At 42.4% G+C, this 25,388-nt stretch overlaps 1 protein-coding gene across 1 annotated transcript in view; it reads right to left on the minus strand.

Moving 5' to 3' along the window:
- LOC121609268 (protocadherin-16-like) overlaps window positions 1-24,981 on the minus strand; it is a 70,514-nt gene extending 45,533 nt beyond the window's left edge. Inside the window, exon 1 of the mRNA XM_041940854.1 lies at window positions 23,182-24,981. Coding sequence (XP_041796788.1) covers window positions 23,182-24,981 — 1,800 coding nt within the window. The remainder of the gene's footprint in view (window positions 1-23,181) is intronic.
- Window positions 24,982-25,388: the final 407 nt, after the last annotated feature.

Genomic DNA, 25,388 nt, shown 5'->3' on the forward strand with positions numbered 1-25,388 from the left:
ATTGAGAATCTTGGAGCACAGCTTTGAGTAGTGACCATGTCTTTGATTTACAACTGTTTCAGGCCATGCAGAGTGGCTGAGCCTACTGTTGGCCATCCTCTGACCCCTGACCCTTGGCCTTACCCACTCTTGTGATCTGTGGCCTGACAAGACCAGAAAAGGTGTGTCTGATTTATATTCTTGCTACTCAAAAGACTATTACTATGACTATATGCCTTTGACTTGTGAATTATGCCAAAATATGTATTCTGCCACTACCAGAAGTTAATTCTGTCTGTTCTACTTTTTCTCTTATAACCTAGAAATCTTAAGTACCTTGTGTTTTAAAAAATCTATTAAAAATAGCTGCCAGTAACAAGCTGCTGCACTGACTTCACTTCATGTTCAAAGTTACATTCAAACTATGACTAAAGAATTTTACATTTGTGAAAATGGTGTTTATGGATCAATCAGTTCTAAGGAATTTTGGTTTCGATGACAGCAGTGATGAAGGATGCATTTGTTTTCAATCAGGGGAACAACTGCAGGATTAAACCAGGGGACCCCCATAGGCCGAGTGAATGAAGAGAGATCTACCATCTAATGGCCCTATTTTTACAACTGTCGGCTTCAGATTAGTGCAGCTGACAGATGAAATGTGGGTGTTGATGGAATTTGTGCTAAGGCTGGCAACCCAAGTGTGCAGCTCTCGCCTCGGCCTGTTCATGGATACCCCCACCTGGGTATTGTGCAATCCTGGGTTGAGACAGCTGCCCAGAGAAACCACATAGCCAACACAAATCAGTCGGCCACTGGAGGTGTGCATGATTGTCCCAACAATTTCTCATATTCTGCTTAAAAGAAGGAAAAAAATCAACCTTGGGAACTATTGGATTTCATAGCATGGATGGGACTAGTTGGACCTTCACCTCAGAACCAAACAAGTCCTCATTCATGCCAGCTACTAAAATCACATTCTTCAGTTTCACAAGCTATACATTCAATTCCTTAGCACGGAATGTGGGACGTGCCTCGTCTTTTGTTGAGAACAAATTAGGCAGCCTAATATCCCTCTGTAGAAGCATTGCTTCATGTCTCCTCCAGGAAAATGTTTATTTTATAGTTATAAATGGATTCTTAATTTTTTCCAGAAATGAAAATGTGCCTGATGAGTTCAAACAAGCCTGAAAGGTAGTTTAACTTCAGGACAGGGAGGGAACCTCCAGTGGGGTGTAATATGAGAAACTGTACAAAGCACAACTGAAATCAATTAAAAATGATACCACAAAAATTATGTGCTGAAGATATACTGTCTTACCCACAGTAAATGCACCACCCTTCAGTCAGACTGTATTCCTGCAGTCTGCCTTGTGCATCCTGCAGATAAGGATAACAGTTTCTTAACCTCACTGCAGCTCACTGTGTTAAAGGGGTAAAGTGAGACTGATAGGCTGGCACAGACAATGTATAATTATAAACTGGAAAATATGGATATTTTAACCTGTTGCAAGGATTTGGCAAAAAGATGAAGGATGGATCATACAGAGCAACAAAAGGAATGTGCAGAAGCTTAGACAGCAGCATCCCTTCGTTTTGGCTACTGGCACTCCAGGGCAATCTTAGAAAAATATTGTTCTCCAGTCTAGCCAGACTTCAGCAGACTGCTGGGCTAACTCAATCTGACATCTACTTCGAATGCAAAAAAGCAAAAAGGCCCACCCTCAACACACAAACGTAAAGACCTCTCTCCTTCTCAGACAAACGCACACACAAAAAGTCTAAAGACCAGGAGAGCAAGCCCACTATTCACTGAGCCACTGGGGGACCCTACAGGAACACAGAGGTGAGGGGCTACAGGCCTTCCCTTCTCAGTTACGTCCCAGAGGAGTCCTGCGCTACTTCCATTTCATAAACAACTTAAGGACTGTCGCGCAGGATGCGGGAAGTGGAGGAGCCACAGAGAGGGCCAGCTTCCAAAACAGAGAAATAGATATAAGGCTGAGCCTGGCAAGAGACCGGGTTTATATCTCAGCAAGTAACCCCTGACAAGAGGAAAAGGAAGAAAAGCTCTCAGCAAGATGGGATCACTGAAAATGGAGATGTCACGTTGAATGGTGGCTGAGCCGTTGCTGCCCAATAATGGTGAACTTACAGAGTTCACAAACTAGTGTTTCCTTTGGGCTTTGGTTGAACTCATGAATTCAATTTGAATTTAATAAAACAGTGTTTCTGACAGGCCAGACTGGAGAACGCACATGTCCAGTATAATTGTACTGCATGATTATTGCCATACACAACCATCAAATCAAATAAATACAGTGTTTTTAGTTTGTTTTTAGTCTACTTAACAAAACAATAAATTATCCAGACACATACACATTTAAAATGTACTCTGCCATAAGCTATTCTTTAAAGCGCAGAGATCTCTGTGGTGCAATAATAAAACAGCTTGTGCATATAGCCCAGTCTCAAAAGGCTCAGGAGATGCAAGGGGGTTATGCGATACCCAATCAGAGCGAAGCCATAACAGACATGCTTGTAGAGAAAGATGAGAAGCAGCTGCTTACTGTTAGCTACTTGCTGGGCCTCACCTCACCCTGGTAAAACCACTCACAGTTATGTAAATGAGAAAACACAGAGTGCCAAAAAGGCAAATCAGTTTCATCAGCAGGTTCTTAAACATATGCATGTTTTTTGTGCAGGCACAACTATTTCTGGTGAAACACACATATACAAGAAACAGAAACAAGTCCCCTAAAAGCCAAAATGATGCAGTGATTTTTGAGGACCTTCAGACTTCACTGACATGGCTGTGAAATCATAGAACAACATGAAGATGTGAATTTTCTGTCATTATTTTCTATGTCATTGTTGCTGAAACAAATAACACAGGTGCTGCCTTTGACACGTCTTTATGTTTTTCCTGTGACATGACAATGAAAGCATGAACTACATTTGATGCAGTGCCTCAATGTAGCCTCCAGTGATTACTGTAAGCATTGTTAAGAAGGCAGAAAGGATTTAGCTGCTATTTAGCGTCTGTTTTGCTTTTCAACGCTAAAGGACACTTATATGGAAACTACAGATTTGGTGGAACCCCAGCATTTAAAGCACAAATAAAAACAGAGCACCGACAGTTCAGTCCTCCCTGACAATTATGGTAACTCAACTAAACTGAGGGTTTCAAACTCTGGGACATGTTGATGATGTGATAACATACAACCCATCCATCCAACCACTTTAAACCTGACTATTGTTGACCAGGGTCGCCTGCAGCTGATGGTCAACAGATTTAGCCTGAATCTTCCCTTTTGTTCATCTCTGAAACCATCAATCTAACTATGTTATCTAAAGTATAATATGACAATGCAGTATACTGGATTAAAATGATCATCAAACTCTAAAATTAATCTATTTTGCTTCAGTGTAATCCCACATTTCTATCTCATCGCTGTCAAAAGGACAGTTTAACCCTGCAGCCCTCATTCCTCCACAGGAGGGATTCAATAAGTTGAAAAAACTGTGAGTCGGCTTGTATTTCCAACAGCTGTGATTTGCAAGATTGCTTCTCTCTCTCTCGCCCTGGTCTTCTTCTTTTACTTTCTCTGCTTCTCTCTCTCTCTCTCTTATCCTTTTCAGTGCATAACTTCATCTCATCCCAAGCCACAAGTGAATGAAGCAAGAGGCTTGTTCACTTTCCTTCTGACTCATTTTAACTGGCTTTATTTAGACACCTCTCATTTCCTTTTCTTGGTCTAGTAAGGGCAGATATCCTGCATCCCATAATCCCATGATGCAGCCCTCCATTGACCTTCGTGTGGGGACGCACTGCAGCGTTGACTGTGTGCCCGATGCTCGGGGCAGGAGTTAGGAGACTGCATGCCCTTAGACTGCTTTTCATCTGTTTAGACAGACAGCTAATATTACCTTTTATCCCCTGTCTTACCCCTTAAAGTTGAGCGGATATGATTTGTTTTATGTGTGGGAGATAGCTGAAGGCTGTCCTGTCCTTCTCTGACCTGCTGTGCTGGTATCATCTGTCCACCGGCTCAAGACAATTTGAACTGAAAAGCATGGAACCAGTTAACTGGCGTAGGTAAATATGGCTGCATTATGTGATGACTTTGGGAGGAATTCATAAAAAAGGAAATACGGTCTACTCTCTTAAAGAAATACATATGGTGCGTATAATCTGGCAACAATCACTTACATTGCATGCACACATTACCTATTTTCCCTGTTTGCATTGGAGTTTACGCAATCTGCTGCTCATTTTCTGCATCAAACCCAAACACACTGTGGTGACAGTCTCATAAAACATGAAAGAGGAACCAATTAAAGCCATTCTGTTGTGAATGAAATCAACACATTTAGCTATAATCCCGCTGTTATTTTAGGCGTAATGAGCAAGCAGCAAGTTTAAAAAGGGGAAGCATTTTTCGTTAAATGCTCAGCGATCATCTTGAAAGGAGAATTTTCAATTGATTTCCTTATTTTCCTGTTCTTCCAAAAAGCAATCGTGTACAAATGAAGTTAAAACTGGTATTTTCCATTTTAAAAGAACATTATGCCTCCCTGCATTTACACTCCCTTTCACATTTCATTGCGGCACATGACAGTGGCTGATGGATTGGGCTTTTGGTGGCTGAAACTGCTCACGGGGAGATTGCTACCAGATGAAAAGGTCTTAGAGTGCAAACTGGGCGGTTTTGAATAAAGCTATAACTCTACAGTCTTGAGTGTTATCACAGACCACACTAAATAAAGAACACCAGTGTGACACTGATAGAAATGAAACTTAATTTGCTCCAAATGGGCCAATAATGAGAATTTTTAATAAAAGCCTGTTTGCCTAAAGCAACATATTTTGTGGTACCAAAGGTATTTTCAAGTTAACCATTTTCAAAGACAATAGAGAAATTAACTCTAAGCTTCACAAAAATGTTTTCAGCACCGTCTTGCGGCTTTCATTTGGTCTCGATTGTTGGGTGATCTGAGTCTGAGAGGAAGTGGAAAATACAGATTGTAGCTGGGCGGAAAAGCACTTTCATACCTCCCACTACGATCACCTGCGGTAGAATCTTGTTCTTATGAGGTGTATTGGATAAGAAAAAAGAATTCATTTGTTTGGTAGCTTGTTTGTGGTATCATCATCTTTATGGGGTGGTTTGTCTACCTTTTCTTACTCATTCATCCCCTTCTTAAACAAAACCATTAATCTTTTTGAGATACTACCTCATTTAGACTACTGTGAACATGGTCATTTTGCAGCAGCTGGAGAAAAATCTGACACCTCAATGCAGTACACTCCACGATATAAACAACACTGTATTACTGTAGTATGGCCATCCATATGAACTTTAAACCTGCTTGTGAATGAAACTGCAAAAGTATGAACCCTCCCCTTTAAAAACTGATTACAGGATAATATATTCTACTTCAGCGCTTGAACATATCATGTAGCAAAAGGAAGCAATCTTCCTGTTCTTTGGTAACAAAAGGAAGACTCGACTTACAAATTCCTGATATAGAATAACGGAGCAATGTAACCATTCAGCAAATTTTAAACCTCTGTGGCTTTGAAAAATATAGGTTTCAACTCTTGGCCATCTAATTATACTGTATATACTTGCTTACGAGGGACAGATGCAAAAAGGAAAAAATACAAAACAATAAAACATCCAGTCTATTTGTTCATATTTCATGCACACTTCTTTGACTGTGAAGTGACAAATCGAAAGTAGCATAATGCTCTTTATAAGAGACAACTAATGCAATCCAGATGTTCTTTTTTTTTTCAACTGAGGGAAAAATATGTGTACAATCCACTTAATCCACTTAATATGTAAAATTTCAAACAGTTATGAAAATATTTTTCCTCTGAATATCCACCAGATGAGTGAGAATGTTGAGCTGTCTAGTTCTCTTCCCTCCTCTGTCTGTCAATATTTCCCAGATGACAGTGTAGACTTCCTGACAGATCAGACTCAAAAGAACTAAGAAATTTTTACTTGCAATGAGTCTCTGAAGCATAAACATGGTTTAAAAACGGACAATCCTTGCCTCCTCAGACAGCTGATATCCTGTGCAGGTGTACAAGATTAAGGCGGCTGCAAATTATACAGATCAGAAGTCTGGATTATGATTTGATTTGTTCAATTTAATGGCCGGGTGCACCGCCTACATTTTCAATTTGTCTACTCCACTCTCATTTTCAGCAGCCATGCCGCTGGAAAGGACTGGATGGCAGGAAGTGAAGGTAAACCTGTGGAATTGCACTCCCTGACCTCCTGCCAGCTTCATGTCTGCTCCGACGGCCCCCATCTTGCTGTGATTGATGTGACCTACACCGCAGCATGCAGTCATATCGCCTTGGAAGTTCATATGTCAGGCTTCTGACTCAGTAGCGACCAGCTCCCACACTGAGTCACTAACTTTGCTAAACCAACAGAGCCATGCCAGCAGTCACGCATACAGAAAAAAAAACCTGCAGGTCTGATGGGGCACCTGGCTGAGAGCTCTTCACTGCTCCTCCTCTGACACAGGAGGCGTTGCTCTATCATCCAGAGAGGGGGGCCATGCTTTGTTGCCTTAGTCGTAGAAGCCTGGCCCCTCCACGACCAGACAGAGAGAGAGAGAGAGTCGGCCTGGCGCTGGAGCCTTGGCAGTCAGAAAGATCTGTGGTGTGGCCCCTCCTTTTCACTGGGCTGGGATAAGCCAGGGAGTGTGGCGCCTCTGAGGTTAGTGGGCTGCCTCATCGAGACACCAGCTCCATCATGAGCCTATTTTTATTCCATTTTCTCGCTTTCTTTTTTTCTTCTCCCCTGCTCAGACCTCTCTAGCTCTCTTTTTTTCAGCTCTCCACTTTTGCCTTCTCTGTCTATCTCTTTACCGCTGTCCTCTTCTTCCATGGTGTTGAGATGTGTTTCAGCCTGTGTGCATGACAGAGGAAAATGAAAAAAAAACCCTACACGGCTCGGTTTCTGGTTTGGATCCCAATATTCACTTGCTTTTTTCCTTTTCTGTCTTGCTGTATTTATTTTGCGCAGACACTTGCCAAGATGGCAAGAGCTCCCTGTCGCTGGTTTGGCAGAATCCATGCAGTATATATATTCAAAGTGCTTTAACCCGAATGCACAAAAGTTATTTATCTGTATCAACAACTGAGGCATTGTACACCAAAAAACTGTCCAGTTTCTCATGTTTGTCTCCGTCAATCTTGGATTTAATCTGAACATGTAACCTCTTCCACAGAGTCGCACTGAGAAGCATAATTAACATGCAGGTTGCCATCTTCCTCACACTGGGCCAAGAATAAACAAGAAAAGAAAGGCCTGAGAAAGATTGAACAGTCTTTGTTGGTATTCTAATGCCCTAAATGTCAGGATTGTACTTTTGAGGGAAAGGATCACTGTATTTAACCAGCTAATCCAACATGTTGAGTCAATTCACGTACAATGCGGTTATGCTGGCGAGTTAGCAGGGGGTCCTCAGCTTTCAGGAAAGGAGTTTACCATCATAAAGCAGCTGTCCCACATCAACAGTCCCTACAGACAGAGACAGTGGCGTGTTTGTGCCATAAGCCATTCTATACAAGCACATTGTGGCAACTCCTCCAGCATTTTTTAACAGCCTGGCAACAGTAAGCGCAAAGAGTGAGAGGGGTCTAGACTGGTCTTCTAAAGAGACCCTCACTTCACATTAGCAGTCTGCGTTAAAAGAAACATTGCAACAAGGATACTGACGTACTTGTAAATAAACTCTTAGTTAGGGCAGGTTACAGATCTTTAGACAAGAACAAACAGTAACTGCAGCAAGTTTTGTAAAGTAATATGAGGGTGAATAATGAGCACTAACAGAATTATCAAGGTTGTAAAACTATTTATATTTCTTTAGCACTTGAAGCAATTTTTTTTTAATAAAAGGCAAAGTCAAGAGTCAGAAGGTCCTTGGCACAAGATTAAAGAATTATTTGATTTATTTAGACCCAATCTGCTTTCCTCTCAGCATCAACCATCACTCTGCTAACAACCATAGCTAAATGAGCTCTGTATCTCCAAAAAGGCGCTTCACACAAAGTATTCTATGAGCTGTCTTGGCTGAGTTGAATTCATTTGAATAATTTACCTTGCAGAATAGCATGAATATGGGGAAATGGCTGATCCATCAATCCTGTTTGACACTTCGCTTTAGAAAAACACTGTTTTGCCTCTGTTCTTTGTTTTTGTATATCTAATGAGCTAGGAAATAGAAAACAAAAGGTAGTGAGTTATATAATAAAGTCTTCTTTGGTGAGCCTGGAAAGGATTTGAAAACCCCTGAATTAGTTTGGTGCTGTATGAGCAAGCAATTTCCTCTCTCTCATCCACAGAGCACACCACTGCCACGGTGTTCATTTCCACTGGCTTCCTTCAGTGCCCACATCTGAAGATTCCCAAGCTTAAGCAGGGATTGGAAACTAACCTACTGTCCAGCGTGAACACAGCTATGTGAGCATATCATGCCACTCTTTCCAGTCAGAGCGCTCTGACGTCACACTGTTAATCCCGTTCACCATACCACCCAAGCCTCAGGGAGACCACACCAAATCCAGCACTCACCCCTTTGAGCAGAGGAGAGAGTACCACTGGGATTGAATTAATAAGGCTTATTACATACTGTAAACCGGTAATGAACTTCACAGAAGGCAAAGCACCAATAAAGGAGAGGTCATATCAAAAGTACCACAGTTGTTTGCCAGTTATGAGAGCTCATGAAAGTGAAACTCTCCTCCTACAAAATCAAATTGTTATGACTCACAAGCAGCAATAGAAAGAAGACCCCAAGGACAAGTGGACTTTTCAACCCTCTGATGCGTATTCTAAACCTTTAAATGCACGACATGAGCATAAAATTTGTTTTCAGTACTATTTGATAAATAGCTGAATTTTTTTTTAGATATTTTTAACAAAAGAAAAAAATGAATAATGAATGAATTGTGTTTTTATTATAATAAGTCAGTATATTAATTCATCTGTCTTGCTCTGTAGAAAAAAAGGTTGCTTACACATTTAACTGCAGACATGTTTCAAAAATGACCCACCAGGACGAATGTGTGACAAGAATTGTGACGAGGCTGTGGACAGGCTGCTGTTCCATTAACACCAACACACACACATGTTTGATTTGCTTCTTTTACTGCTGTTTCATAGGATTATGCTTTGTTGAAAGGGGTTTGTTTTATTGTGTGTGATATTGTTTTGTTGTTGCTCTGCTGGGATGTTTGGATGATCAGCTGCTCAATCAGGGAGAGTGAAAACAGGTTAGTATGTCCTCTTAGCAGGGAGCTGGCCACTGTTAAGGTGGAGGAAAATAGGTAAGGTTGTTCTATTATGTTGCTTGATGCAAGTGTGCAAGATCTGTCGTTAAGAAGCAAAGACTTGTCTGAAAACATGCTGGTAAAGTCATTTAAATTGCCACATTGAGCAAACACAAAAAGCAATTATGAGAAATGAACCCACTCACTTTAAGGAAAAGACTGAACCACTTAAATATGGTTTATAATAAATCAGCTGAGTATTTCAAAAGTGGCAATTTCAACAAAGCACTCGTGCTCTGAATGGTAGCACTGCTCCTACAGATGAGAGGAGGCTCTCTAGAAAATAACAAATGACCTAAGTGCTTAAAATGGTCTACAAAGGCCTGGAAGTCGCAATGCCAAATCTGTAGCTTGCCGCAGCTACACAAAATATCCACTGGGACCATTTTTGTAAGTACTCCTTCCTTCATATTCTTATTCCCATAATCATGGCCTGTGACCTGAAGGACAGCATTCCTCATTTCCCTTCAGACGGAACACAAGCCAAACCAGGATGTGGACAGTGAAAAATCTTGCAGGAGTCCCCCCCATTGGCCCAAGTATCCCAGAACTCAAAAACCAGCCACTAGTACTGAATGAGTTGTTGTTTTGGGTGAATGACAATTTTGTTCACTCACACTTAGTTAGCCTATCTGCCTCTACTTGCCGCTAGGAGACATGGCAACATCCACAAACATCACAATGAATTTAGTCTGCTTAGTTGTCCTCTCTCTACAACACTGCTGAAGTGTGTGGGGTGCCGTACATCAACATAACCCAATTTCCTTCAGTAAGCTCCCATCTTTAAGTTCTTGTCCTGTCACATAATATCATTAGCAGGCCAGTTTCATGACTTCAACTCAATCGTAAGCACACACACAAGAATTAGGTCAATTAAACCCTGGATTGCTTTCAGATCCCACAGTTCCTTAAGTATGGCTCTGTTGTGATTGAAGCATTGTCTCTTGTATGTCCAGGCCAAAAATCTTTTCTGCTGTGTGTTTTGGCCTCATCTTGATGCACCCTTCTCCTACTGCACAAACACTGGCCAAGTCCTGCAGCTTTGTCCCACCTTCCCAGACTGGGAAAAGAACATCCTGGCACGCAAACTGCTGCACAATTCATCTCTCTCATCCCCTTACAAAACACAAAGTTTCTTTATATTGTACAGTCATGTTTAAATGCATCACACGGATACTATTCCGTTTTTTAAGTCCAACTGTATGTCTAAAGGAGAGGGAAAACTTTTTAGTATAACTTTTAAATACATTTCACAGATATTATCTAGTTGCTTCAGCTAGAAGCCAGGATAAACCTTAAAGAAGCATTGACCGTTACTTTGCGAGAATAGAAATCATTACTTAATTTACTTTATGTCATGAGTGTGACATCAGTGAACTGCTCTTGGTTAACAGATTGCAGCATCACTGGAGATTGCAGCTTGTGCTTGCTGAAATTTCAAAAACATTTGCATTTTCCCAAGTTTTAATTCATCACTTCCTGTCCTGCAGTGATTATTTCTTGTCAATATCCAGACCCAACACCAAATTCAGCTCATTCATTTTAACTCAACTATTTCACCAAAGTTCAGATTTCAGGAAAACACATCCACTTTTCTCAGACAGCCTCTGATTAGTCCACCGAAAGCTGAGGGCTCCTATGGTGTTTACATTGTTGTCCAGAGTGCCCACATAGGCTTTGTCCTCTCAGAGATAACAGGTTCAAGTTTGTTTCTTCACATGGCTCAACTGTGGGAGATAAAGGCCGAACGTAAGCAACAGCCTGGCAGTTCCAGTGGGATGAGTCTGTTTCTGAACGGAAGTGTTTTTTACACTGATATCGCTTCCCTTCCAAGTGGAAAAAGAAGGGCGAACTCAATCTAATCATGCTGGCACTTCATTAGGATGCCCACCATCTGTTATCAGAGCCCAGGAGAGCTGGGAGGGACAGGGTGAAGGGAAGTCCCTACAGCGAGACAAAAAGCATGCACAAAGACGGCTGAGCAGAGCCGGAGTTTGGGAACTCTGGTGAACTCTCCCCCATGTCTGTCCTGTATGACAGATGCAGAGGCCCAGCCACTAACAACATGCAAGGGAGGGGGGTTTGAGGAGGGCGAACATGTTGAATAAACATATTCAGCCCTCTGCTACCCCCCCGATTCCCACTCCAAATGAAAACCTCACTTGATATACAATATAGATTCATCGGATAGCTCAGTTTATACTCTGTGTTTATACACCAGGACAAATGTACCTTCTCCAGCCAAGAGATCATGATGTTTCTATCTCCAAACAAACATCCTCAGACCCTGCTACATGTTCCACAGGCCTCTCGGATGTGTTGATAATGTCGTGTGATAGCCAAGACAGCGAGACAGTCCAAAAAGAAACAGTGATGAACTCTGAAAAGAAGGACAGCTTAACTCTTAACGGTCCAGTACCTTGAAAAAGTCAAAGAACTGTGTTTGTGCAAGCTGTGGAGCAGCTGAGCTTTCAAGGTTTCATATGTTCACCTCTGCACCATTCATTTAGGGACTGTCCTAGCACGTAAATACTCCACCGCAATCACAACGGAAAAGCAGGCACTTCGGATAATGGTTTGCCCGTGAAATCGATGGGGTTTCTTGTTTACCCCTCCCTTGTTCCCCAATATTGCCATGGTAACAAACCACCACTTGAGCTTCATCTACACGCCACTTTTGCACGCACACTGCATGAGGTAAATCGCCTCCTTTTCCCTCTCAGCATCTGCTTTCTTTCTCACTCTTCTTCCATCTGCATTCCCCATTTGTTTCAATCATTTTCCACTTTCTTCATTCAGTCTCTTCAAAAGAGTGCAGGTCAGAGTACTGTTCTTCCTTCGGCGCAGTTTTTCATCCAGCATCTTCAGTCATCTTGTTTTCTTGACCCTTAATTTTAAATCTGAACAGCAGCTGAAAGTCTTTAGAGAAATTTCTAAAGAGACAGGCCAAAATGGTCACTTTTGAAATGTTGTCAAATTATTGTGTTATTTTAGAGCTTTAAATCATGGACAATTAGTCAAAAACTACTCTTTAAACTGGCCTGACTCTCTTGTATCTCTCCTGCAGAAATTACTTTCTGTGGTGCGAGTCCCCTTGGCCGAGTCCCACAACAGCACTAGTGCCCTTCCCCCAGCTCTCTAGCAAAAACATTCACCATACTTCTATGTGTATGTGTGTTAGTGTGATGAATAAAGAGCGGAAGCAACGGGGCATAGGGTGACTTCACACTTAAACAGCCTGTTTACAATTCATGTACAGAACTGCAGGAGGGAGAGAGGCTCGAAAGTCTCCCAAAGAAAGCCCACCTTTCAGAAATACACAAGCAGAACAGAAGGAGTCTGCAGAAAACTTCTACTGAGTTCCTTCCGAGACATTTTTTCTTAAAGGATAAAATGTTGCCTCTTGTTAAATTAGAAAGGTTACATGAGCAGGAGACTTCTGTGCGGTTCACTTCATATTGAGGGGATGAGATTTCAAAGATGACTTCATGTTTATAAGAGAATAAAAATTGCATGGATACCACTAAGCCTATTAGAGAGTAGAATTAGTATGCTTGAGGTAGAAAAACAAGGAAAGGAAGGCCCATAAATAAAAAATGGTGCAGGAGCGGCGATGACGGGGATGGTGACAGGGGAAGAGCGCTGACTGAAACAGGCTGAGATTTAAAGCCAGAAAAGGAGCCTAATTATTTTCTCATCTTTCCCCCGCACAGTCACGATGAACTCCATACATTACTGCACAATAAAAAAAAAGATGACTGCCAAAGCATTGTGACAGTGCATTTAACTTCTTGAACTTTAACTTAAACACTCAAATTAGAGAGGTATAAATGAAATGCTTTGCGCTTGCATGTGGCTAGAGTTAGGATGTTTAAAGTCAAATTTCCTGTCAGACATTTTCATTTCTTTCAGGCACACTGATGAGTGACATTTCTAAAGCAGCGGAGAGAACTACTATGAACATCACAGGATGCTCAGAGCGCTCAGGGTTCCATTTTTGAGATGCACTGGAATTACAATGAACAATTCAAAAATCCTCAACCTACTATAGCAAGTTTTACATGACCATGAAATGAATATTTCTGTATGAGGGTATTATCTATCCTGTAGCACAATAAGTAAGAGATTCTACAGCCAACTGTCTTATCAAACATTCTGTTTGCTTTGGAGACCACACACCCACTGCATAGAGCCCAGGGAACTTTTCAGATGTTGTCAGAATCAACTTTAAACATCATTCAATGGCTTCCCCTGGGTTGGAAACAGCATTTATTTTTAATCAAAGCTTTTGTTACACTTGTGATGATGAAACTGCCTGTGTCCTGTAGCCTATTCACAGCGTTGGCAAATCTGTCAGGAGTCTTTGATCGTCAAGACATTAGATCAGCAGGCTCATGACTGAAAGTGTGACAGCTCGCAGTACCAATGGACTGGGAAAATGTTCATAAAAATGTCTCTACCCTGCCCCAAAAGCTAGGAGCCTCCTGCACTAAGCCTGCACAGCCACCAGCAGTTGGTTGTACTGGAAAGTGTGAAACTGTGAGTGGGACGCAGGAAGGAAACAAAACAATCAAGCAGCCATTCATTGACTTTTCCTGAATAACTAAAGTGTTAAAAAGTCTGACGACCCAGTCCAAGGCAGATCATTGAATAAGTTTGTGTTATTCCAGCATGCTTTGGCTTCACATGCAAAAGGAAAATTGCCCCATTAATATTATCTGTCTGAGCTAATCAGTTCCTGTAAGCAAAAAGTTGTTAATAGTAAAAACTGGCAGCAGGTGAACCTGTAGATATCCAGGCATCACACCAAAGATCTGCACAGATCTGCAGACCTTGATCATTCACATCTGCACATCCCTGCAGGCCTCCTAAGTGAGGTTACATGTGAGTACCGCCCGCCACATGAGAGCAAGGTTGTGCTCGAGCCATTCCTCAACTAAAAAGCAAAAAATAAAACTCTGTTGCTACCGGAGCCACGCCGAGAGAACAAGTGACTGAAAAGAAATTTATTGTAAAGAAGGGCCAGAGGAGGTGATACAGTGTTCTGTAGCACATGACAGAAATGCACCTGGGATATGATGCTTTTGTAGTTCCATCAAGGATCTGATGATCAAGGAACTGATGAAATATATTAAGCATCATTTTCAGGGATCCTCAATAAAGACACAGCCAGGTTTTGGAGACAGCTTCTGAAACCAGATGTCTGGATGCCTTGGCGATGATGAATTGGCTTGTTGAAAGCATCAACAACTTGTTTCTCCATTACCCCGGCTACTGCACTGACCGGCTCCTTGTCTATATCAATTTGAGTGGTGGGTTGACTTTGCCGAGGACATTGCAGACAATACACACATTTTCTGGGAACTTAACCATAGATTATTTTTTCATACATCCTCTGAGGGTGATCGGCCTTGATTGAAAGCCTGAAAGAGAGCCTCTATACAGTGCACAGGCCACTCAGAGCAAAAACACAAAAATGTTTGGTCAGTACTTTTCACTTCACTTTCCAAGGTGCTGCAACTCAATACGGTTCTGCCCCGAACAGATCAGGTTGGCTGCATGTCCAGCCTTCAACCTACGCTGGAATGGAAAGGTGGTGCAGAGCACTGATGTGCATCATTTTAGTTTGGCCTTGGGCGGCCAAAATAATATCTGCTTCATAAATTTCCCTGCTCTTGAGTCTCCTGTGTTGATACTTTGGATCTCACAAGATCCATTTGTGAAACGATCTGGGAAGAACCCAGGGAACTGATTAGAGAATTTCTTCCATCCTAAAACCCTGTCTGCATCAGGACACACATATTCACACGCCCTACAGTCACTGGCTTTTTGTTCCCCTTTTCTGATGCCACATCACACATCTTGGGTCCTGCACTCCTGCATACCAGCTCTGCCTAATTACAACAGAGAGTCCCACTGCTCCCTACTCTGCCTCCGGGCTCCTCCACAGTGCTCCACAGCACCAGGCTATACACAATAATCTAAACAAAGATTTGGCCTTTCAACACGCTGGTTTAAAGAAGCAGCACACCACCCTCAACATAAACTGTGCAGCACCAGACCAAATTAGCCTTATTGATGAGGTACACAACCCTGTGGTAATTAGTTCCCCTTGCTCAATCTTTTAATCACCTCCCAGCACTCAGAGGAAGTCAGCGTTAAGCTAAGCAGTTGTCTCCTTATTTGAACTAATCTGCAGGGTGAATGCAGTACCTTAGAATAGATAAGGCATAACAGATGTCTTCCCTTATAACACAACGGGCGTTTCTGGGAGATGTGGCGAAGGCTTCAAGATATGCAACCAACAGTGTGAGGGAGGACCACCATGGAGCATCAGTACACACAGACTGGCAGTCTGGTCAGAGCAAGCCTGGGTGCCTCTCTGTCTGAAGCCAAGACAGACAACGCTGGCTAACCGCAATGTAAAAGTGGAGCGTCTCACCCCACAAACCTCATTCTCCATTCTCTCTTCTTGCTATCTTTCTTTCTGTCTTAGAAGGCATAAAAAAGTACTTACTCACTAGAACTGAGCAAGGTACGAGTACCAGAAAATACTTTTTTTACTTTTTTACTTGCTAAATGATTAAATTGATAATGAAACCTAATTAATTAATCAATGTATTATTTCAGAGCTATTAGGGCTGGATACCATTTGAATAAGTAGGATATCAACAATAATAACAAAATAGTAGCTTTTGCCTTACTTTGAGGGATATATGTTTCACTATAAAATATATTTTGAATGTAAGAAAATAACTTCTTCTTCTGCTTCTTCTTCTTCTTGCTTGAACAAAGTACCAAACTTCTCATATGATAAACTCTGTTATAAAGCAAGCAAAGCGTCTTATCAAAGAATAAGTGAGGGAGAATACAAATCTGGGCATGCATATTTCAATACACTGCGCCCGGTCACGTTTCAGTCAGTACCAAAAAAGCATTTTGCTTCACTAGCAGCCCTAAGCACTAATTAGAGCTGAGAGCTTTCATAGCGTCATTACTGCATCTGCAAAACATCCTGCTCTAACAGTGTCAGTGTAGGTCCCACATTTTCCTGACCACACAGAGAGATGGCCTTGGCTTTGGAAACTTTACCTCTGGCCTTGTTTGTATTTTGCATGTTTCCCCCCATTTTACCACCTCTTTCCTGAAACACTACCTCCTATCACCTATTTCTCACACGGGGAGCCCAGGTATTGACTTATCCCTACACTCAGCCACCTTCACAGCCCTAATCAGACCTTGTCGTAAACCGAAACTGATCTAATTGGGAGAAGAAATAGGATGATCTGACCACACGCTCTGTAACTGATTGCTCCACTGTTTCCATGAGCTTGTTGGGCTCAGTAACATTCTTCTCAATCGTTATTTCAACTGGCAGTCAGTGCAGCAGCGAAGCGGAGCAAAAGAGGGGGCTGAGGTTGCTGGCAGACAAAAGCGATGCATTCTTTGTAACAGTCAAGTTCTGGATATGGAGACAATTTGCTCAGTGGTTAAGATATTTTAGGGCTGTGTATATATAGTGCAAGCTTTTCTAGAAAGAGGCAGTTTTGTCATGAAGGTAAAATACAACATGCTGGCGAGTGTGTGCCATTACAATACCTGCACTTCATCATCACAACAAAAAATGATTTGTTGCTGTTTGTTTGGGGTCCAGTTTCCTGGTTACTGATTTTTGTTACCTGGCAAGCTGTCACTCAGCGTCTGCTTTCCAGTCTGGTGGCTTCTTATGGACAGCAGGGGACTGGATGGATGATTTAGCACAGATTTGCTTTGGAACTGAATGAATATCACGAGCAGATGATGCTTCCTGATGCCCAGCTTGTTTAGCAGTGCCAATTGCCTTGCACATGTGCAGGGGGACCACGGGCTGTGAGAACAGAAGGCCTGGCAGCCCTCATCACAGCAAGCCTCTCAGTCTACTCCCCCTTTCCATTCAGTCATCTCAAAGGAGGAGGGAGGCAAAGTGAGTAATTGTCTCTATTTACAAAGGTCAAGCAAATCACTCCTCTTGAGCTTGAGCGCAACATTGTGACACCACGACTGTGAAGGCACACACATCTGCAAAGTTGACTTCACTCTGTTGGTAATTTACACCCATTTCTTTCTTGCATCATCAAATTGGATAAGCCTGGGCCTGATCTAACTGGGACCCACAAGGCAGCGTGTTCGTGTCACTCTAGGGAGGCCTGAGCATCCACAAGCAGGAAGATGTGCTGCTCTCACCTGCTCCGATCCACATGTCACCACTCTGGAGGGAAACGGGGAAGTTAAGAGGTGAAATAGGATCACAGTGGGGACGCAGCAGTGTGGGAAATGGACGTGGGAAGAGATAAGAAAGTCTGGACGGCCGAGGTGAAAGAGTAAGGAGAGACAAACAGAGACCAAGAGACAGGAAGAGTGAAGGAGATCCCACCCCTCAGAGTCAGACGATAGATGTTAGAGGAGGGATCAACAGCTGGATCCAGCTGCTGAGTCGGAGCTTTGTCACAGCTGCCAGAGGCTGACTGTCCCTCTGGAGACTCTGTACTGTTTTCTTTCTCCCTGTCTCTCTCTCCTTTCACTACACTCACACCCTTTCATAGAAACTTGGATACAGTGCTGAGAGGTCTGCCTCACCTGCAGCAGACAGCCTGGCAGACAGACTGCACTAATGAAATGTCCCACGAGAGAGCCATATAAGCCCATCTTCCTTCCTCGCCAGATGTGGGCAGGAAACCCCTCCGGCCGACCTTTATCTCTCACAGCTTTCGCTTCGCAACCAACGCTCTGCGTGGCTGCATCACAGCCTGCACTGACCCTTTACAATCACCCTGAAGCATTGGAGATACTGCTTGCATTACAGCGCGGCACCCACATAACAGCCAGCTACCGACAAAGAATTCTAATAGCATGTTTTTCAAAATCTCACAGGCTGGGTGCACCTGTCACTGCAACAATCTTATATTTCAAAAGCTTGGACAGGTTCAAAAATATACAGTATTAACTGTCTAAAACAACTGGTTAATAATGAAAAGAAACCTGTTACTATTTCACAGCAATATGACATAGACAAACTACTGCTGAATCAATTTGATTAATCCACTGACAGTAATTTCTGATTATTGATACATCCTGATGAGAAGTTGCTGCTTTTCTCTATTTTGTACAATTCTAATTTATATATTTGATAATTAAATGATGAATTCTAAAAATAATCAAGAAATTCATCAAATGCAAAGGCTCTAAATTAAGCAAATACAATGGCCTTTCTATTCTGTTTCACATTACAGTGTTCGAAGACCCACAGCAACGGTTTTCCGCTAATGAACAGTATTTCCTCACAGCTTCTGTATTCAACCATATAACATTAAAAAGTTTGACCACAACTTTCTCCTCTTCCTGTACTGCTGGAAAGAGAGAAGCGGTGGATTTGCTGATGGATGTTTGAGCACAATAAAATGTGCTCAGCTGTCTCAAGCACAGCAACTTTGACCTGAACACCCACACTCTATCCAGATGTACATCAGTGTTTATGTTCGCTTCAGTGCCCCTGCTAGGCCCAGGAGTAAGTGTTCAAGGAAGTATTACATTTGCAAACACATTAAGTAGCACATCCAGTTTCCTGCAATTTTACCATTCCCTGAAAATACTGTTACACCGCAGAGCCACAGCGAAACTTGGTAGTTAGCAGGAGGAAAAAGAAACAGTCAGCTCGCCTCAAGCAGAACCAATCTCACAGGGAGACAGGCCAGTCTGGTATTAAAACAGACAAGTGAATGTTTCATTTGACACAAACCATTTCCAGAAAAATGTCTGGTAAGAATTGATTGCATGGTGTGTGTACAAAAATACTAGTCTCAGCTCTGAAACTGGCAATTTAACTCATCTCCTTAGTTAGTCTTGTTTGGATGGTCTGAAAAAGCCTTACTGGAGAAGTTAGCAAAGTTTATTACAGATAGAAAACATGGCAATGTAAAGAGAGTGATTGACCAAGTCAGGTTTTGCTTTCAGTCACCAAGTCATTGCATTCTACATGGCTGTTCTGCAGAACTTTAGTTTGAGTGAAAGTCAAAATGAGCAATTTTCATGCACTCCACTGGCAAATGTGGTCGACATTTAGGGCTAGCAGCTAAAACACTGAGAGACGAAATGTTTTTGTGGAGGAGCAGAGAATCAGAAGACATGAATGCTAGCATGTTAAAAATGGAGCTTATTGTTTAAATAAACCAGATGACGGCAAACTAATTTCTCAAAACCCCACATGCCACTTGCATTTGTCAACTTTATTACTTTACAGTCAGACAGTAACTTTTTAATTTATTTATTTTTTTAATAAATGAATCTATTCTACAAGGACTGTGGGTATTCTTGCACACACAGATAGAGAATAAAGACAGATACTGTGAAAAGCAAGACGTACTTCAATAATGCAGGCTTACCAAAGTCCCCTAAGGAAGCTAGAACAAAAGCATCTCTTGCAATTAAACAGCGAACACCAGACATTTATCCTGACTGTATTGCAGAGAACATGCTGAACGTGTCTGGATTAAGAAAATGATACCTCACACCACCATAGCCAGATTTTTTCATCAGGTAATACAGCTGAAGGACAACACGGCTCAAGGTACTGGAGTAAGTGTTATTAGCACCTGCCTGGTGGTCAACAGTAGGTGGTCACAATAGTATAAAAAGAAACTGTGAGGGACTCGTGTGAAAGAAGGACATTCTTTCAATCATTCATGTTTTCTCTCCAGGGCAATTATGAGTATTCCTTTTTCCCCACGGACTGTTGCTTTTATGTTGGCAGGAATGGAGAAAAGAGAGTGCCACTTCACTGAGGTACCTCTTTCAACTAGGCTTCCTTTAAAGAATTCAGTGAAATAATGAATGAGTTGAGTGGTACGTTACACTGCTTTAAAAGACCATGCATCTGTAGTTCAAGCGGCTCATATTTTTGTTGCAAACAAGAAATCCTACCCAAAGCGTTAGCAATCCTACAAAATGCCACTGATTTTTCAAGGGAAGTGATGTGTTTAGTCAAAAAGTTGCCAAGACATCACTGAGACAGGAGGCACTATGGGAAGCAAAGCAACTGAAAATGTTTGTTCCTCCCCGAGCAATCAGTGGTTGTCTTGTGTTGCTAAGGCGGCTCCAGCAAAGACAAGCGGTCCATTCTGTCATGAAAATAGGGGAGGCGGGTTTAAAAATTAGGTCTGGCCTATCCTCACACCCAGCTAATGAGATATGAAGTGAGATCAGATAAGAATTTGGAGAGGGACAGACCAACGGACAGACGAGGAAGCCCCCCTGCTCATGTCACCTCCGCCATTCAAGCCAGCACTTGTCAGGCCTCATTTCCCCCTCATCTGCCCGGAGACCCCCTCTCGCCTTTCTGTCGGAGCCAGAGCGACCCCCCAAAACAGACAGAGGGAAAATTCTTGCAGAAACACACTCCAAACCAACCGAAAGCCACAACGACATGAGGTGCAAATGATTCCCCAATGCGCGATTCTGACAAGACCAACTGGAGAGCTTCATTACTTCATAAAATAACACATTGGAGAATTAATGGGAAATAACTGTCAAAGCCAAGACGGGCTTTGCTGACTGAATTTGGAGATATTAAGGCTGGCTGATGTGCCTCATTATGTCCAATGACATCCTGTATTACTCTTCATCAAGTCAGGAATCAAAAGCCTCTACACTTAATGGCCTAATTAAATGACCTTGAAGTAATTGTTGTTTCATCTTGTTAACTTTCCTATTATTCTAAGACTTCAGACATGTGCAATAAAACACACAGGGTACAGAGCAACAGTACCTCTTGAGTGAATGCATGCTTGTAATGCACAGTGTAAAATGGATATAAAATAGTTCAAGAAAACATCATTCACCACTTAAAGGGATCAAATACAGTAGATGTATGCCAAGAGTATAGCAAGCTATTTTGGTATTAAGGTTCCTTTATAGCATCAGATCTGTGGTGTAACAGTTATATTTGACTTCTATACATCCAGAAAACTTGCACAATTGGACACAGTTTGAAAATTAATAATGGAGAATAGAATTAGTAATGGCTCATGAAACGCGTTCCACAATGCAGCTTGTGGTTTTTAAAATGTCGTTTTTCATGTCGCATTTCATTTCCACTCTCAAGGATGACCCATTTTCTTTGCAGCAGATCTTGCATATTGAATTACAAGACTGATTGCTGTAAATAGGCTTAAGACCTTATTTTTAGTTATCTTTTTTTCCCCCCACATATCTAATTCTAAAGTCATCCATAAACCAATTGATGTATAGTGGAAAGTGACAAAATATTACAGGCACAGCACTGTGGAGCCAGACCAAATTAGAATAATCATCAACTGCTGTGCTGGTGACCTGCGGAGGAAAAAATCAAGCCACTTCAAACATCTGAATTAATGATCACAATATCCTTATTGTAATGGGTTTTTGGACAGCAACGTGTACGGAAAAAAGGGACATTGGGAATTTCATCTGCAGAGAAAAAAAGGCAGTCATCAGATGTCTTGCTGAGATGTTTGGATGTAGAGCTGGCACCCTGAGTAAGAGCAGTCTGTTCTCACATGGTCTGCCAAACACACGTCTGCAGCATCCAGGCAGGCTCAAGAGAGGCCAGAGAGCAGTGGCTTTAAAGAACTACTTCATACTTGGACCCTTTGAGGCCATGATCAAACATGTCATACTCTGGGAGTTGTTTGAGAGCAGGTAGTAATGATTTTGGAGGCAATAAGGAGGAAAGACAAAACTCTGACCATCTTTAGTTTGAAAGAAAACAAAATCTGGGTTTTCAGATATTTTCATAGAACATGAACTTCAGCCCACATTGGAAAGAGTGAACGTAGAGCTTTACAGTCCTCCAAGACATACATTTTTTAATTATTCTTTGGTTTCGTTTCAAAATTCCATAATCAATTTCAGTACATTCTACTTTCTCCTCATCCTTGTGGTCCCTATGATTTATAATTAGGGGACCTCCCACAAGAAGCTCTCGTAGCTTCTATTCCTGCAGTCAAGCCAGAAGTCGCGGTAAGGCCTGTGTCTCCCCTCACCCCTCCCTCTCCCAAGGCCAAACGCTGGGCCAAGATCCCGTCTGCTGGGCCCTCTGTCTGGACTGCACTCTGCTTCCAACTCCTTGATCCATGCAACACTACTAGATTCTTGCGACATAGTATTTGTATGAATGTCCGTACTTGAGGAATTACTTGAATGATAAAAGCAGTTGATGAGCTGCAAGTTCTGTCTTTTTAATAAGATGGCCAAGAACAATGTGAGAAAACAATATGTTTTAATGAAACAGGACTAAAGTCATTGGGGGTGCTGTAATTTGTCTAAACTTTAATTCATCTTGTCGTCTATAGCCATTTTTTCTCACGCTCAACTAGCCTAATTAAGGTGCCTTTTGAAAGTGAAGTGACATCTATTTCTTTGGATAAAGCCCTGAATTTGTCTCTGCCTGTGAATATGTGAAAAACCCCTTTGTGCCTAGCCTGACAGAGGACTTTACACTGCCTCTGTTACCCTGGAAACCTTTTGAGAGGTGAAAGGGAGGACAGCCAAAGAGGAGATCATCTTGGCCTAAAACTGCAGGTAAATCCTTACTAAGGCAGTCCAATTTAAACAGCTTTAACATTAAAAAATAACTCTTCATAGCGGAATGAAAGGAGTCAGCAAAGTCTGACAAATTTCTCTCCTATTTATCTAATAAATTTCCATTTGGTCTGCTCTTCAAAATTGCCCCCAAGCTGAGTTCAGACCCTTCCATGAGCTCAATGTTAAAGTGTGGAAGTGTGTGAACAAAATCAATCAATTCGTAAACTTTTTTTAATGAAATGTCCTACCTCAAGAATGCAAGTTCCTGGAGCTGCGTTTTCCTTGATGGACGCATTGTAGTAGTTTCTCTCAAAAACAGGCTCATTGTCATTAATATCCTGAAGCACAATGTTTACCACAGCGGTGGAGGACAGGGGTGGTCTCCCTCCATCTGTGGCCACCACAGTAATACTGGGATTGGGGTTCTTTTCATAATCCAGCTGTGAGAGAGTGGTGATAATCCCCGTAACAGAGTCTATACTGAACCAGTTGAAGTATGCACCTTGGTCTTGCAGGATGCTATAGTTAATGTCCCCATTTGGCCCCTGGTCTTTGTCTCTAGCTGTCACCTGTAACACAAAGCTCCCAGGAAACACCACTTCAGGAATAACCTGCCTGTACACTGGCTGGTCAAACAGAGGTGGATTGTCATTGATGTCAGTCACCTGGATGATGAAGGAGGACTCGGCCCTGAGAGGGGGCATGCCTGAGTCTGTTGCCATCACCCTCAGCTCGTAGGTGTCTCTCTCCTCCCGGTCAAGAATCTTGTCAACACAGACCAGATAGATGATGCTATCCTTAGTGGTCAAGGCAAATTTTCCATCTCCTCCTTCTAGCGACACATTGACGTTGGCATACTCTCCATAGTCTGGGTCAGTGACTGAGATCCTGGCAACATACTGGCCTGGCTGTGCACCTTCTGAGATTCTGGGAGATCCATCTTCACTGAGAAAGATGATGGTCATGGTGGGCTGGTTGTCGTTGTAGTCTCTGACATGGATGGTGACAAAGGCGTTGGTCACCTCTGGCTGGGTTGCGTTATCTTGTGCCTGGACCACCAGCTCGTGGACTCTCCTCATCTCAAAGTCCAGCGGCTTGTTGAGCGTGATGATGCCAGTGCGAGAGTCAATGACAAAGTAGCGGTCCAGGTCGCTTTGTCTCCTGTTGATTTCATACAGCACCATCCCATTGTCTCCTTCATCAGCGTCTGTGGCAAACACCTGCAGGATGTTGCTTCCTGGCTGGAGGTTTTCAGATATTATAGCATGGTAGCGGCTCTGGTTGAAAACAGGAGCGTTGTCATTAATGTCTTGTACGGTAATATCTAACGTCATCTGATCTGTCCTTTTGGGGGAACCACCATCAAAGGCCTCCAGAGATAAAGTATAGGTGGACCTTTTCTCTCTGTCTAGAATGGCATTGACCACCAAGTCCAGATAGAGAACTTCATTGCTTCCTCTCCTGGTCTCCAAGGTAAATGCCTGGCCAACATTTCCATCCTTGATAAGGTAACCCTGTGTTGTAAGCTGGCCTTTATCAGCATCGACAGCCGGATCAAGAAGAAACCTGGTGCCGATGGCTGTCTGCTCAGGGATTTTAAATGTGGCTCGTTTTCTCGGGAACATCGGGGCATGGTCATTTATGTCATTCACCTTGATAGTGACCTCTACAGTCACACCTGTCATGGTGACTGCAATGAAGTTGTATCTATCCCTAAGTTCCCTGTCCAGAACTTTGGCGGTTTTAATAATGCCTGTGCTCTCATCTATGTCCAAATCACTACCCACGCCTGTGCCCTCATGGTCTGAGATGAAGTACAGGGATGCTGTGATGCCAGGAGGAAGTCCTGCACTGATGTCCCCTACAATTGTGCCTGCTGGCTGTTCCTCATCTAGCTGTAACTCAAGGGTCCCCAGGACCATGGGTGAATGGACTGTTAGAAGCTCCAAGGCCACATACACCATTAGTACTATCCTTCTGTTCCACCAACCCTCACGGTGCAAAGGGTCCATTATAGACTTCCCAAAACCCTTGGCAGCTGTCTTCATTTTGGCTCCTTCTTTTTAAACCTGGAGACACACAAAGAGGAAAAGCTGAGCAATATCAAAACCTGACAACAGCAGAAACTAAAAAAACGTGTATTATTTCTGCATCGAAATACACAGTAAGTTAGTTTAAGAGAAATAAGTATATGCCTTAAACACTTTCCCATATGTTTTATGGGCTCTGTTCCCAACCGCAGCACATACAATAGACCCTGCACATAACATTTTCCAACACTTCTTATTTCACTTACTAAGTCAACACCTTGTTCCTCCTACATTCCAGAAGGCTCTCCTTTGCAAAAGAAATATCAAAACCACAGGCCGCAGCATACTACCTCAGACAAGGTTTTTGGCTGTGGCTATTCAACTCTAATTATAAAGGTGCAGGAATTGCTACCCAGTGTGTTCAC

The sequence above is a fragment of the Chelmon rostratus genome, chromosome 7 (genome assembly GCF_017976325.1).
Source record: "Chelmon rostratus isolate fCheRos1 chromosome 7, fCheRos1.pri, whole genome shotgun sequence".
Classification (NCBI taxonomy): Eukaryota; Metazoa; Chordata; class Actinopteri; order Chaetodontiformes; family Chaetodontidae; genus Chelmon; species Chelmon rostratus.